This window comes from Alligator mississippiensis, chromosome 15 (genome assembly GCF_030867095.1).
Source record: "Alligator mississippiensis isolate rAllMis1 chromosome 15, rAllMis1, whole genome shotgun sequence".
Classification (NCBI taxonomy): domain Eukaryota; kingdom Metazoa; phylum Chordata; order Crocodylia; family Alligatoridae; genus Alligator; species Alligator mississippiensis.
The window spans coordinates 16,659,245-16,671,880 of NC_081838.1; the positions used below are offsets into that span (position 1 = coordinate 16,659,245).

Genomic DNA, 12,636 nt, shown 5'->3' on the forward strand with positions numbered 1-12,636 from the left:
GGCCAGCCCAGCTGCAGGGAAGTGTTGCCTGTTCCTTCCCAGGGCCGAATGACACAGCAGCAGCCAAAAAACAGCCAGGCAGGGACTGGCACTTTGAGAGGCATCCATAAGCTGAACTGAGCTGCAGGACCCCCAAATCCGAGTGGGGAACACTGCAGCTACCAACATTTGCTGGGAGATGCCTCCAGCTATTCAGAGACCATCAAGACTCATAGCATAAGAGACTATGTGCCCAGTGTGAAGCTGTTCCTAGCCCTTCAGTGCACAGGGCCCAATTCCCAATTACCTCAAGGCTCCTGTTTTTTGGTTTTTTTTTTACCATTACAGTAGCATAAAAGGACTTGGACATGGGTGGAAATTAGGTGCCCCCTTTTGTGTCCCAAAGCACAGTGTAAACGGGTCATTGGTGTATTACCGCTGCTAACATCTGTAATCCCAGGGAAGCTATCAAAAGCCTAAAACTGTTTGGACAATCACTTGCCGGCGCCAGCAGGGGTGATCTGGTTCATTTAAAAGTTTTATTCCTTTATCAAATCTCTTTCCAGAGGATTTCACTGTACATATATGAATAAATTACTCAACAGTAACTTTATTCAGGTCATCAGAATACTCAAAACGGGGCTTTGCAAGTTACTAAAACGTCCGGGGAGCTAAACTAGAAATCAGATTTTAAAAGACCCTAAGACTTCATTCACCAGGTACTTTCCCCCCCCACCCCTTTAACACAGGGAACAAGGGAGCAAAGAAAAGACCTCTTTGGGAGTTTTCCAGGCTGGAATCACTAAGATTAGCTGTTTTAATTGCAGTTACAACCAATAAAACCTTAGTGTCGGGAATGTCTGTTAAATAACGGGACTAGCGCCCTCCTTGTTTCAGCATTGTACAGGGATAGAAGAACAAAAAGGGGGAAAAAAAAGCAATATGGGGAGGCCACCAAAATTTGGCTGGAGACACAGAGACACGGAACGTTGGCCTGTGCGATGGTTACAGGTTTGCCAGCCTCCATGCCAGTGCTGCAGGTAGCCCATCGCACTCCACAAAACAAAGAGATTCTCGTTTGCAAAGTGTTTGCCAACCACATTTGAAGTCTAGATGCCGTCTCCTGATTCCAGACAGGTGGGTGGCGCTAAGACAGAAACCAAATGCGAGGCTTCAGCAGGAAGTAGAAGTGATAGAGACTGGCCGATAGGCACAGAGAGATAAACAGCAGGCAGCATCTACCTAGGTTTGATTACAGGAAATACTGCTGTCTGCCTCAGTGAACTGAGTTCACTGTCAGCTATAACGCACCATGTGACCAGAAATACTTGAATTCAACTAGTATTTAGAGCAGATTTTTTTTTTCTTCCTTTTACAGCATTGTGGGCTGTGGTTCGGAGGGGCGGGGACGGGGAGAAACAGAGACAACATTCAGAGATCTGAGAGCTTACAGCAGCTTTTGTGCTGGCAGAGAAAAAAAAAAAAAAACGTTCAGGTCTCCTGCATAATCCATGCACAGGGAGATTTTTTGCATGGTTTTCAAACAAACTCAACACCGCTTTGCTAGCCAGCAGCCCTTGGAAAACAAGTAGTCGTTTCCCCTCAGTGTGAGTTGCCAGCAGAGGTGGCTAGGGAAGCAAACACAAAAGATCAGCCACATCTGAAAACTGCCAACATCACAAGCACATGAGGAGCTGTGTATCCACTCAGGTACAGAAAAAAAAGGGGGGGAAACTTGAAAGGCTCTTTCAATGCAAACCCCCTCCCGCTGCCTTTCGGAACGGAGCGACGGTGGAGTTGGAAACAGATGGAGGCTCTGCCTACAGTTCTGGCAGCGACTTGGAAGAGAGAAAGACGGAGGTCTGTGTACCTACAGGGCGAGAGCTCCCAACCTGGCACCAGCGGTGTTCTCTCCGGATGAGCCAGCAGCTCTTTGCGACGGCATCCCTAGCTGCACGGACCAGACGTGATTGGAACCTTCTACACCGTCGTTCAAAATAAAAAGCGCAGAGCATTGGGTTACAGACATGGCTCGCACTAAACCCTGCTCCTGGTGGCCAGGGGAGTGCTGTATCCTCTCACCCACGCAGCAGACAGGGTTCTGTCCAGGGGCCTCGTCACTTCCCGGGGGGCCGGGAGGGATCTGACACAGCAGGTCACCTGGGCTACTACCCCCAGGGGGAGAGGTGCTAAAATCCATATTTGGCCTGGGTCTGGCGCCGGCTGAGTTTGTTTTCGGACCACGTATTTTTCAATTCCAGTTCTCGCTCCTTTGCCTGGGGAAGGAGGGGAGGGTTAAATCAGAACCACTGGCTCCTTGCTTCAATAGCATTCTGGCTTTCCCTAGCCCCCGGCCAGCAAGGACTTGGGAACAGTTGTCACCAGCAGCCAGGATACGGGCATATTTCATAAGTCTTGACAGAGATGCTCATGGGGACATGCAGTCTCCTTTAGGGTGGGGCCTCAGCAGCTATTTAACAGCTACACAGAAACATATTTAAGATAGGACACAAAACTGCCTTGTAGCCAACTGAAACCCTGAGGATGAGAGCAGCTGAGCTGGACGCTGCTGGGAGCCCCGATCATGAAAGAAGGGCCAGAGAGGTGGTGAAATCTCCATCCCTGGAGGTTTTTAAGACCCAGCTAGACAAAGCCTTGGCTGGGATGATCTAGTTGGGGCTGCTCCTGCTTTGAGCAGAGGGTTGGACTGGAAGGGACCTCAGGAGGTCACATTTAACCCTCAGTTTCTATGATTCTCACTTCACCCTTGTGCTGAGCAAGAGCTGTTGGGCCCAGGCATCGACCTGCCTGCTCCCAGTATGCACATACATCTGCCCTGGATGGCTCCATGCCAACAGCAGGCAGCTCACCTGGTGAATCAGGTACGTGATCTGGTGCTTTCTCCTCTGCTGCCCAGTGGGCTGGTCTCCTTTTTTCTGCGGACAAAAGAAAAATGACTATCAGTGCCCAGACCAGAGCCATTGGCAGAGGGGCCTCCAGCTGCTTGGAGAACCTGCCCCTTCCCCTGGCCAGTGGGTAGAACTGGGCCCCGGCACTAATTTGAAGGAATCTGGATTTGACTCCATACCTCCCTTGGTAAGAATTCAGTGCTCCAGTGGATTTTATGCTGAACCCCAGGGGGAGGTGGAAGGACAATTTTCTCTGTTGTACACACAGGAACAAAGATGCAGGGTACAGGAAAGGACTTGCCCAATGCCTGTGACCAAGCTGAAAACTGGATGCAGGTCTCCTGTCTCCCAGCCCAGAGGGCTATCCCTTCCCACCCATACCTTGCTGAAAGACTTCATGGTCTTCTCCTCCGTTAAGGATTTGGTCAACCACTGCTGGGCACCGCTCAGCTGATCGTCTCCTTTGATGTCCACAAAATTGATCTCTTCCCTCCCTCGGTTCCGCTTGCCTTGGAGACGCTTGAACTGAGCGAAGAATCAACATGGATCAACACTATCTCCTGGTTCACTGAGTGAAGGACCAGACCCAAGCTCTATTCTCATGCCTACTACTAATTTGCTGCATGATCTGGGCACTTCTCAGTTTCTGGGTATGTTTCCTCATCTGGCTTCCACTTCCTGTCAGGGATACTTAGCTCTCCTCAGGGTTTGGTGCTTTTCTCTGGTCTTTACAGTAAAACTCTGCAGGGGCAACACCAGGGAGGGGAATCCAGCCTTGCTTCCCTAAGCATTCACGAAATGCAGAGACCAGGATGAGTGCAACTGATTGGTGTGCTCTGTGTAACCGGCCCTGCTGCGCTACACATCCTTCCAAAGAAACCAAAGCCACCTCCTCTGCTGGACTGGAAAGCAGGGCTCCATAGCCATCAGCAGAACCCTAGTGATTTACAGCAGTTGAGAATCCAGCCCAGATATGGTCTGCTCCCTAGCACGAGGAATTTATGTAGATGGAGTGAACGGTGAAGAATTGGCGGTTCACGGAGCCCCTGACTTCTTACTTGGCTGCACTGCTGACTTGGAAGCATTTCACCACTGTGTTTGTCAGGCACTCATCACCATGAAAAGCAAGAATCTTTCCTGAACAGGGGGTTTCTTATGTGGACCGCAAGCCCTTAAGAAGAGAAGTGGGCAGCCATGGGGATCAGACACTGCCTGCAGTGGGCTGCTAGACCTGACAAAACAATGGGCTGAGCCAGCACAGCAGGTAAGGAAGCCCTGAGTGTGGGTGCTACTACGGCAGGCTGCCAAGCCCAGCCCACGCTCCTGCAGCCCCATGGCATCCCCAGGGGAGAAGAGAGCAAACACCCACCGCTTCATCGTCGATGAAGGAGGAGTCACTGCCAGTCTCTTGTGGCGGTCCCTGGGCCGGCTCCATCTCCTGGTAATAGCCACTGCTGTAGTAATCCTGCCAGGAAAGGAAAGGGGTTTGGCACCACAGGGCACATGGATTCCTGTCCCAGCAGCCAGACAAGACTCAGCACTGGAGCTCGAATAAGAGACTGAGAATAAGGTACCTTAGCGTGCCACTTGCAGAACATGGGAGGGCCTCCTCCAGATGCCAACAAACCCTTGCTCTCCCCTACCTGCCCCCTCCTCCTGTAAGGCCTGACCTATTCAGATCAACTCTCCTTGTGACTTTGGCAGCACAACAGGTGTGCGTAGCATTTTCCACACATACTTGAAGACCTAAGGCTTCACTCAGGTTAGTCAGTGAGGCCCTGGCTGGGACTGTTGCTTTGTGTCCCCATGACCAAACCCAAGCCATTCCTGCAGATCTCCCATGCTTGGAGATACTCTTCAATGCCTGATGCTGGTGTCTACCCCACTAGGGATGTCCTTCTGGAGTGGGAAGGCCTCTAGGAATGTCCTGAGGATCCTCAGCTCCACTGAAGATGTTAAAAACCTTTCCCTCCTGCAATTAGCCTCACATGGGAAGTGCAGGGGGTAAAGGGCTAGTGCTGGGAAGGGAGACCCATGGGGAAGACAAAGAATGCTGCAGGAACAGAGCAATACAGAGAGCTCTTCCCAGAACCGAACGGATGTCCCAAGGCACGATTTCAGTACAACTAAGTCATGGCTATAAGCTGCTCCAGCCATTAATCGGATGCACCTAAATCCACGTCCGCACCCCTACAAAATAGGCACCTACCTGGTAGTAAGCACCAGTAGCATTGGCATCACTGTAGCCAGGGAACTGATTGTATGACTGGTCACCATACTCTTCACCAGGCTTGGGTGCCCAGCTGTGCTGTGTGGAGCTCGAACCCACGGCAGTCTTGAATTCCAGAGGGGCATTTGCAGCAGCATCCTGGAACTGGGGCTCTGGTTCTGTGCCAGGGGGCGGGTCCTCTGTCACCACAGTGCCAGAGTACACGTATGCCTCCGTGCTGACCACGCTGGGCTCGCTCTTGTCCGACAAGGAGAAGTAATTCTCGGGCTCCACCTCTTCGTCGCTGTCATCTTCCTCCTGGGTGATCTGCTTGGTCACCTGCAGGGCAGCACTTTTGGCAGCTGCTTTGATAGCAGACGGCGAAGGGGTCGTGGCCACTGCTGGCTTGAACAGGGGTTTTGTCTTAGAGGAGGAGGTTGGGGCCCTGGCCGGTTTGGACTCAGGGGCATTCTCTGCTGCTTTCCGCGTGAAAGCGTAGGGCAAAAGTACCCGATTTGTCTCTTTCACTGTAGAGTTCTTGGGTTGAGGAAGCAGAGCAGACAAACCGGAGCCCTCGCCACGACCCTGGCAGTTCCAATTAGCAAAGATGCGTCATAGAAGGGGAGATGAGAGAGGAGTGAGACAGCTTAACCCAACGCCCACCATCTCCCTTCATTCCCATTCTATCTAACCCTGTTTGGGATCACCTCCAATACTCAGTCCCAGTGCCTGCTGCCTTGAGCACTTGCTGCCAATACTGAACATTACAGGCTGCCGCTCAGAAGATGCCTTGCTCCGTGCATCACCTGCTGCTGTGAACTACCACTGATCTCCCAATGGGGTTTTGCTGATCTGTTTGTTTGAAACCGCTGGAGGAACCAGCTTGTCTGTGCAAATTTACAGGATTTACCTAAACACTAAAAATAATGAAGTTGGGATTTTAGACCTGGCTTTCCAATGCCTTAACCATCACAGGTCACCCCTGCCAACAACAAGACAAGGCTCCTATTTTGACTGCACTCAGGGATGGCTGGATTTCGAAGTCCGCTCTATTTGGATAATCAAGCCTCCAATGAGTTACTTCCATCTCATTGTTTTTAATGGGCACTAAAGCAGGTTCATGGATCTCAGGGACACAACTGCCTGCTAATTACTCTGCTTGCTATAACAGATCAGTTTTCACTTGCAGTGAATTCAAGGCATCATGAAACCTGTGATAACAAATCAAGTGACTGGCTAGTACCACCCCAACCAACTGCTCCAGTGGTGCCCCTGGAATCGCTACTAGAGATGGAGCGGTGCTAAGTTGAGACCAAAATTACAACAATGAAGTGTTTTTACAGGTAGCATTAGCTTGACCATTGCATAGTATAAGTCATTACCTGAAGACTATTCTTCTTCTTTGCTGGTTCATCTTCCTCGGAATCTGACTGAGAAAGAAAAACTGACCTTAGCATAGCACTTGAGACTAGGAAGAGAGAGAGAGAGAGAGAAAGAAACCAGAGGAACAAATTCATCCGTTATCAATTTGGAAGAGGTTACCACAGGGCCAAGTTTAGAACAGGCCTGGCTTTACAGTCTGCGAGAGCCGGAGCTGCTGACAGGGAGAGGCTGTACAATTCAAATTCACTCTCCCCGTCTGGCAGATTTAGGTATTATCAGGTCAAGAAACACTGTTTTGTTAAAACCAGCCCTGGTTACTAGCAAAGGAGGTAAACAGACTGTCCACAATGGAAGCCGGACCGTGCTGCTGGCTATTATGTTTAGAGACAGTTGGAACTAGTGTGGTTGGGACACCGCCATATATAATGCATTATGCAGCTGTCAAAACTACAGCTATGCAAACAAATAAATCAGTGTTTGCATGTTAAATCTCCACAGCTTAAGTTGGATAGATTGTTCTTATCTGTCCAGATGTGGAACAAGAAAGCATTAAATAAAGTTAAGCCTGGAATTCCAATGTTTAACTGGCACTTTAATGCTACTATAAAGCAGGGGACTGGGGTGAAAGGGACAAAAGCAGGAAGCAAAAAGCATAATTTAAAATTTAAGGGAGAACAATATTCAGGCAATAGATTCAAACTGTGCTTTATACCCCACAGCTCCATGTGGACATTGCAAACAGTGGTGAAAAAGGATGATGAGGGCAACAGGCCTTGCTGGGTGGTGCCTTTCAATAGCCTAAGCATGGAAGAGAAAGGGCCAAACCTTAGGTGTGAGCATTTGTGCTGGGGATTAAGGACGGGCTCTTCATAGCTGTGCGAGGCTCCTCAGAACAGCTAAGTCCCAGTCCTGTTCCCGTCCTGCCACCGCACAGGGGTCTTAGCGGGCAGGAGACTCATGCCCGAAGTATTTCTACAGCCTTATGGTTTTACAAAGAGTAACATAGGCAGCAAATAGGAACTCAGCCAAAATAAAGGGAGTCTAGAGTTAAATCTCTGTCTAATTTCTAATCTTTAAAAGTAGGAGCAAGACAGAGCAGCTCAATTCATGGGCGAGGGGAAAAGCGTTCCCAAGGAGGAACAAGGCTGGTTGTCACAAAAGAAAAGGGATAGAGAACAACCATTAAGCGAGACCCATTTCTCACACTCTTCTTTTTCACTGGCTCTTATTCCCCAGCACGAAAGTCTTTAATCTCTATAACAAATGTTTAAAGCTAAAATATAGCATGGGGGGGGGGGGGAGGGGAGGGGAAGGGATCAGCAAATGTGAGGAGAAACAGACCCTCTTCATTTGCCATCACCCCAAGACAGATTTCCAAAAACCTCCTCGTTAACTCTCCTGTAACTGCGCTGGTATGGGCTTTATTACAAAATGCCTGTTTCGAAGCCAAACACTGAAGAAGGGAATAAGTGAATCGTGGGTATGTGGAGGTGGAACATGGCTAGACTGCCAGCAAGACTAATGGATCCATCACGCTGCCCAGCGGATGTGGCAGATAGAAATAAAGGGGCTTGTGACATGGGATACGAAAAGACAGAGAGAATGGAGCCCTTGCAAAGTGAAACCATTTACTTCTCATTTACTTTGCTCTAGTGAAGGGGTTCTCAATCCCCGGGCCACAGCAGGTCAGCTGCTGGTCCGCAGCATGGTCGGCTGCAGGACTGGAAGTGGCTGCAGACTAGCAAACCACAGCCCACCAGAGCCGGGTGGAGGCTGTGGCTCCTTCCACAGGGCCTGCGGCAGCACACAGTTTGGTCCACCCCCAGCCCGGGGGGCGAGGGTATCCTTACCTGTCTTCCAGTCAGAAATTCCAGCCACTGTCGCCTGTGACTGCCCGCGGCTTAAAAACTTTGGGAACCCCTGGTCTAGTCTAAAGCATCCCTGCAGCAGGGACAGTGATCAGCACCATTCATGAGTGGGGAGAGCCGACCTGCTGTCCAGCTGTCCAGCCAGGCTCACCAGCAGCCAGCTCTGCTGTTTTGCAACAAGATATTTTTAGCCACATTGCTGTCATACATTGGGCACCCTAGCAGAGGGGTCCTTGGCTCTGCAGCTCATTAGGCCGGGCCAGGCATCACCACTCACCAGGCGGAAGAGTCCGTGCTCCACATGACCCTTGTGCCTGTTCCAGAGAGGTGGATCTAAATCAACACCACTCCAGCTCTCCCGAGCCAGCTGACCAACTCCACCCCAGTGCTACTTACAACTTTGTGCTCAGGGGCCGCCTCCTCAATACTCTCTTGCTAGCAAGCAGCTTCCTGGTCTCTCCAGACCCTGATGATTCTTTTCAAGAAACCGTAAGTCCCTATGGTAAAACAGTGGGGCATCTTCTCCAAGAGAAGGTAACGCTGAACTAATGTGTAGCCTGAGGAGGGCAGGCTTCGTCGTAACACGTTAACCTCCCAGCGTGAGCTACCTACACGTATGCCCTAGAATCAAAGATGCCGATCCCAGGGGCGCTGACCACACTGAATCCTAGAAAATGAGGATGGGAAGGGACTTCGGGAGGTCGCATCTAGTCCAACCCCCTGCTCCAAGCAGGACCAGCCCCAACTAGATCAACCCAGCCAAGGCTTTGTCTAGCCAGCTCTTAAAACCCTCCAAGGATGGAGACTCCACCACCTCTCTGGGTAACCTGTTTCAATGTTTAGCCACCCTCCTAGTTAGGAAGTTTTTCTTAACATCAAACCTAAACTTCCCCCTTCCCTAAGGCAGGGTAGAGATGCGCATCTATAGGCTAACTAAGATATAGAGAGAGAGAGAACGAGCTTCCACGAACCCAGGTTTACTTCATTACTAAGGCTTCTCACACAGCATCCCCTCCCTGCGGGCTCCTTCCAAGGGAAAGCCCAGATCCCTGCTGCTCTGCTCCGTGAATCCCTGACACTTTCCACAAGAACGGCCTTTTAACCCTATGCTTGCCCAGAATGATCCTGCTCCCTCAGGGCTGCACAGCAATGCATGGCAGCCTGCCAGGATCAATGCCATGGTGCTCTCTGGAGCTGGGCCTCAAAAGTCAGGGGTGCTATTAAAAAACCAACACTTTACAGACAAGCTATTAGCTAATGGTACTGGGGGCAAGCAAAATCTTGGAGGTTTGGGGGGAATAGGCAGTGTAAGTGCACGGGACACCTGGGCTAGAATGGGTGGTATATATGGATGCAGCATCTGGGCTAGGAGAAATAGGTGGGGTATGTGCATGGGACACCTGGGCTAGGGTGCTGTACGTGGATAGGATACCAGGGCTAGGCGGAACAGGCGGTGCACGTGCATGTCACACCCGGGCTAGGAGCAACGAGTGGTGTACGTGCATGGGATACCGGAGCTAGGAAGAATAGGTGGTATATGCGGGTGGGACACCTGGGCTAGGAGGAGTAGGGCAATATATATGGATGGGGCACCGGGGTGAGGAGGAATGGGTGGTGCGTGTGCACGGGACATGTGGGCTAGGAAGAACAGGTGGTGTGTGTGCATGGGACACCCGGGCTAGGCTGGATGGGGGGGTACGTGCATGGGACACGCGGGCTAGGAGGAATACTCTTCAGCCCAAGGAAACGAAGGGCGAGAGGGGACCTGGTAACAGCTTCCTGCCAGACTAGGGGAGGACATCAACTGCTCACCAGGGCACCCGAGGGGAAAACCAGCAGTAATGGCCACAAACTCCTGGAAGACCGATTCAGGCTCAACATTAGGAAAAACTTCTTCACCACGAGGGTGTCCAGGCCGTGGGACAAGCTCCCTGCGGGGCGGTGCAATCGCCTACCCTGCACATCTACAAGAGACCGTCACCTCGCTGGGGTCACCCGACCCCCGCTATCTTCCCTGCTGGGCGCGGGGGGCCGGACCCGATTCTCCCCCCAGGTCCCAGGAGCTACGGCTCGGTGGCGTACACAGATGGGACGCCCGAGCGTGCCATGGCCGGGACACGGGCTCCAGCACCGCCCGCCCCGCGGCGGCCCTGGCCCGACGCCCCCGGCCCCACTCACCTCTCCCCGGGGCAGCTCGGGGGCCGCGATGCGCACGGGCTCGCCGCGCTTCTTGGTCTTGGCGGGGCCCGGCTCGGCGGGGGGCGGCAGGACGAGGCCGGGGCCGGGGCCGGGGGCGCGGGGCGGAGGCGGCAGGGCCAGGCCGGGCGGGGGCGCGCCGAAGGGGGGGCCCAGCAGGAAGGGCGGCGGCGGCAGCAGCGGGAAGCCGGGCCCCAGCGCCTGCGGCGGCGGCAGGGCGGAGAAGAGCCCGCGGGCCGGCGGCGGCGGCAGCGGCGGGGCCTCCTCCTCTGCCTCCGCCTCGCTCTCCTCCTCGCTGCTGGCGTAGGCCACCAGGGACATGGCGCTACGCGAGGCCGGGGTTGCGCCCGCCGGGCTAGGCCGCGCCGCTGCCCGAGGGGCCTAGGCGGTCGCCATGGCAACCGCGGGACGGCAGGCGACGGGCCCCGCGCGGCTCGGCCCCGCGCGCCCCGACAGGGAGATAATGGCCGCCCCCCTGCCCGCGCGCCGGGACTACCGCTCCCGGCGTGCCCCGCGGCCGGCGCCCCCCCATTGGCTCCCCACCGGGCGCGGGGCGCACCGGGAAATGGAGTCCGCGCCCGGCATGCCCCGCGGAAGGCGAGCGGGCGTCGTGCAGGGGGGGAAGCTCCCAGAGCGCCCCGCGCGCCAGCGGCCTGCTGGGAGTTGTAGTCGGTGGGAAGCGGCAGCCACACCGCCCCCTTCCGCCGCGGGACTCCAGCTCCCGGCGTGCCTCGCGCAGCACCCCCGGCCCGCCTACCCCAGCATGCAGCGCAGCCCGGCTGCGCTTGGCGCGGAGGCCGGGCCTTGACGCCGTGCGTGCCAGGGCGCCGGGTGGATCGCCGAGCCGGCCTCGCGGGGAGGGGGAGGGACTACGGCTCCCACAATGCCCCGCGGGGCGGCAGCCCGGAAATCCCCAAGGGGTGGCGGGATGTGGGGCCTAACCCGGGCCCGGCCTATCCTGGGCCTGGCTTAACTCAGGCCCCGTGGCAAGGCCTATCCCTGGCCAGGCCAATTTCTGGCCCCATGGCCAAGCCTAACCTAGACTCTGTGGCATGGCTTGGCCCTGGCTCTGGACCCCCCACAGCAACAGCTCTGCCCCTGAGCCCGTACCAGGCCTGTTTCCGTGCCCACCTCCTGCCCCGATCCCCGCAGGAGGCAGCCTGGAAGCGTAGCTGGACGGGTCTGGCCTGAAGCAGGGTCCCCTCCCTTCTCCCAATCCTCCCTTGCACATCGCTGTCTCGCACCTGAGCGAAGCTCTGTTTAACCCAGACCCGGCCACGCGGCAGAGCCCCTGAACCTGCCCGGGGCAAAGCAGGGGGCCGCGGTGGCCACCGTCCAGCTGCCGCAGGGGTTGGACGAACTGGGGAGACCCAGGATGCCGGAGGAAGGCAGGAGCCCCAGGTTCCTGCCTTGCCACGCTCATCGTTGTATCGCGGCTCTTATTTGAGACCAAATCTTGCCGGGCCGAGTCGGCTGGTGCTTCCCGAATGAAGAGGAGCGGGGGTTGGGCTCTGGAGAAGAGCTGTCGCTTGGAGGCGCCCCTGCAGAAGTAGGGGACGTCTAAGCTGACCCCCCCGTGTGGCGCTACGGCAACCCCGGGCAGGTTGCTTCCTGGCTCCGCTTCCTCTCCCTGATCCTGTCTCCCCTGATCGGTTTGGGGGAAGAGGCTGCCTCCGTCATGCGCCAGCGTGGTTCCGCAGCGATGTAGCCGCAGGTGCTGTTATGACGACGATGGATTTGGAGCGGCCTCGTCAAGATCCTGCTCCGATTCCCTGGGAAGCTGGAGCGCGAGGGGATCGTCTCTTGCTCCATGTGTCGGCAGCACTGGTTCTGCTCCAGAGCTGGGCCCCCCGCCTCCCCCCCGGTCCAAGTAAAATATAACAGGAGGAACCTCTTGTGTGCATTTCAGGCAGGTTGAACTCCCCTGGCTTTGCCGGGACCCCCCTGTTTGGATGTATTCCGGCATTTGAGAAAGCAAGATTTGGGATACGCATTCGGGAAAGCAAGAGGCGGCCTCTGGAGGTCACTCGCATGCTCAAATCCGGGCGCTGCCCCACCGCCCCAGGAAGCCATCTGCCAGGATGCCGTAAAG

At 54.7% G+C, this 12,636-nt stretch overlaps 1 protein-coding gene across 1 annotated transcript; it reads right to left on the reverse strand.

The window, feature by feature from the left end:
• Nucleotides 1-499: 499 nt before the first annotated feature.
• On the reverse strand, nt 500-11,031 carry PRCC (proline rich mitotic checkpoint control factor). The gene is made up of 7 exons (XM_059718734.1): nt 10,527-11,031; nt 6,480-6,527; nt 5,098-5,682; nt 4,258-4,353; nt 3,270-3,413; nt 2,850-2,915; nt 500-2,255 (listed from the first exon to the last, which is right to left on the reverse strand). Exons 1-7 carry the CDS (start codon nt 10,863-10,865, stop codon nt 2,169-2,171), a joined length of 1,365 nt encoding a protein of 454 aa, XP_059574717.1. The 5' UTR covers nt 10,866-11,031; the 3' UTR covers nt 500-2,168.
• Between the last annotated feature and the right edge of the window lie 1,605 nt (nt 11,032-12,636).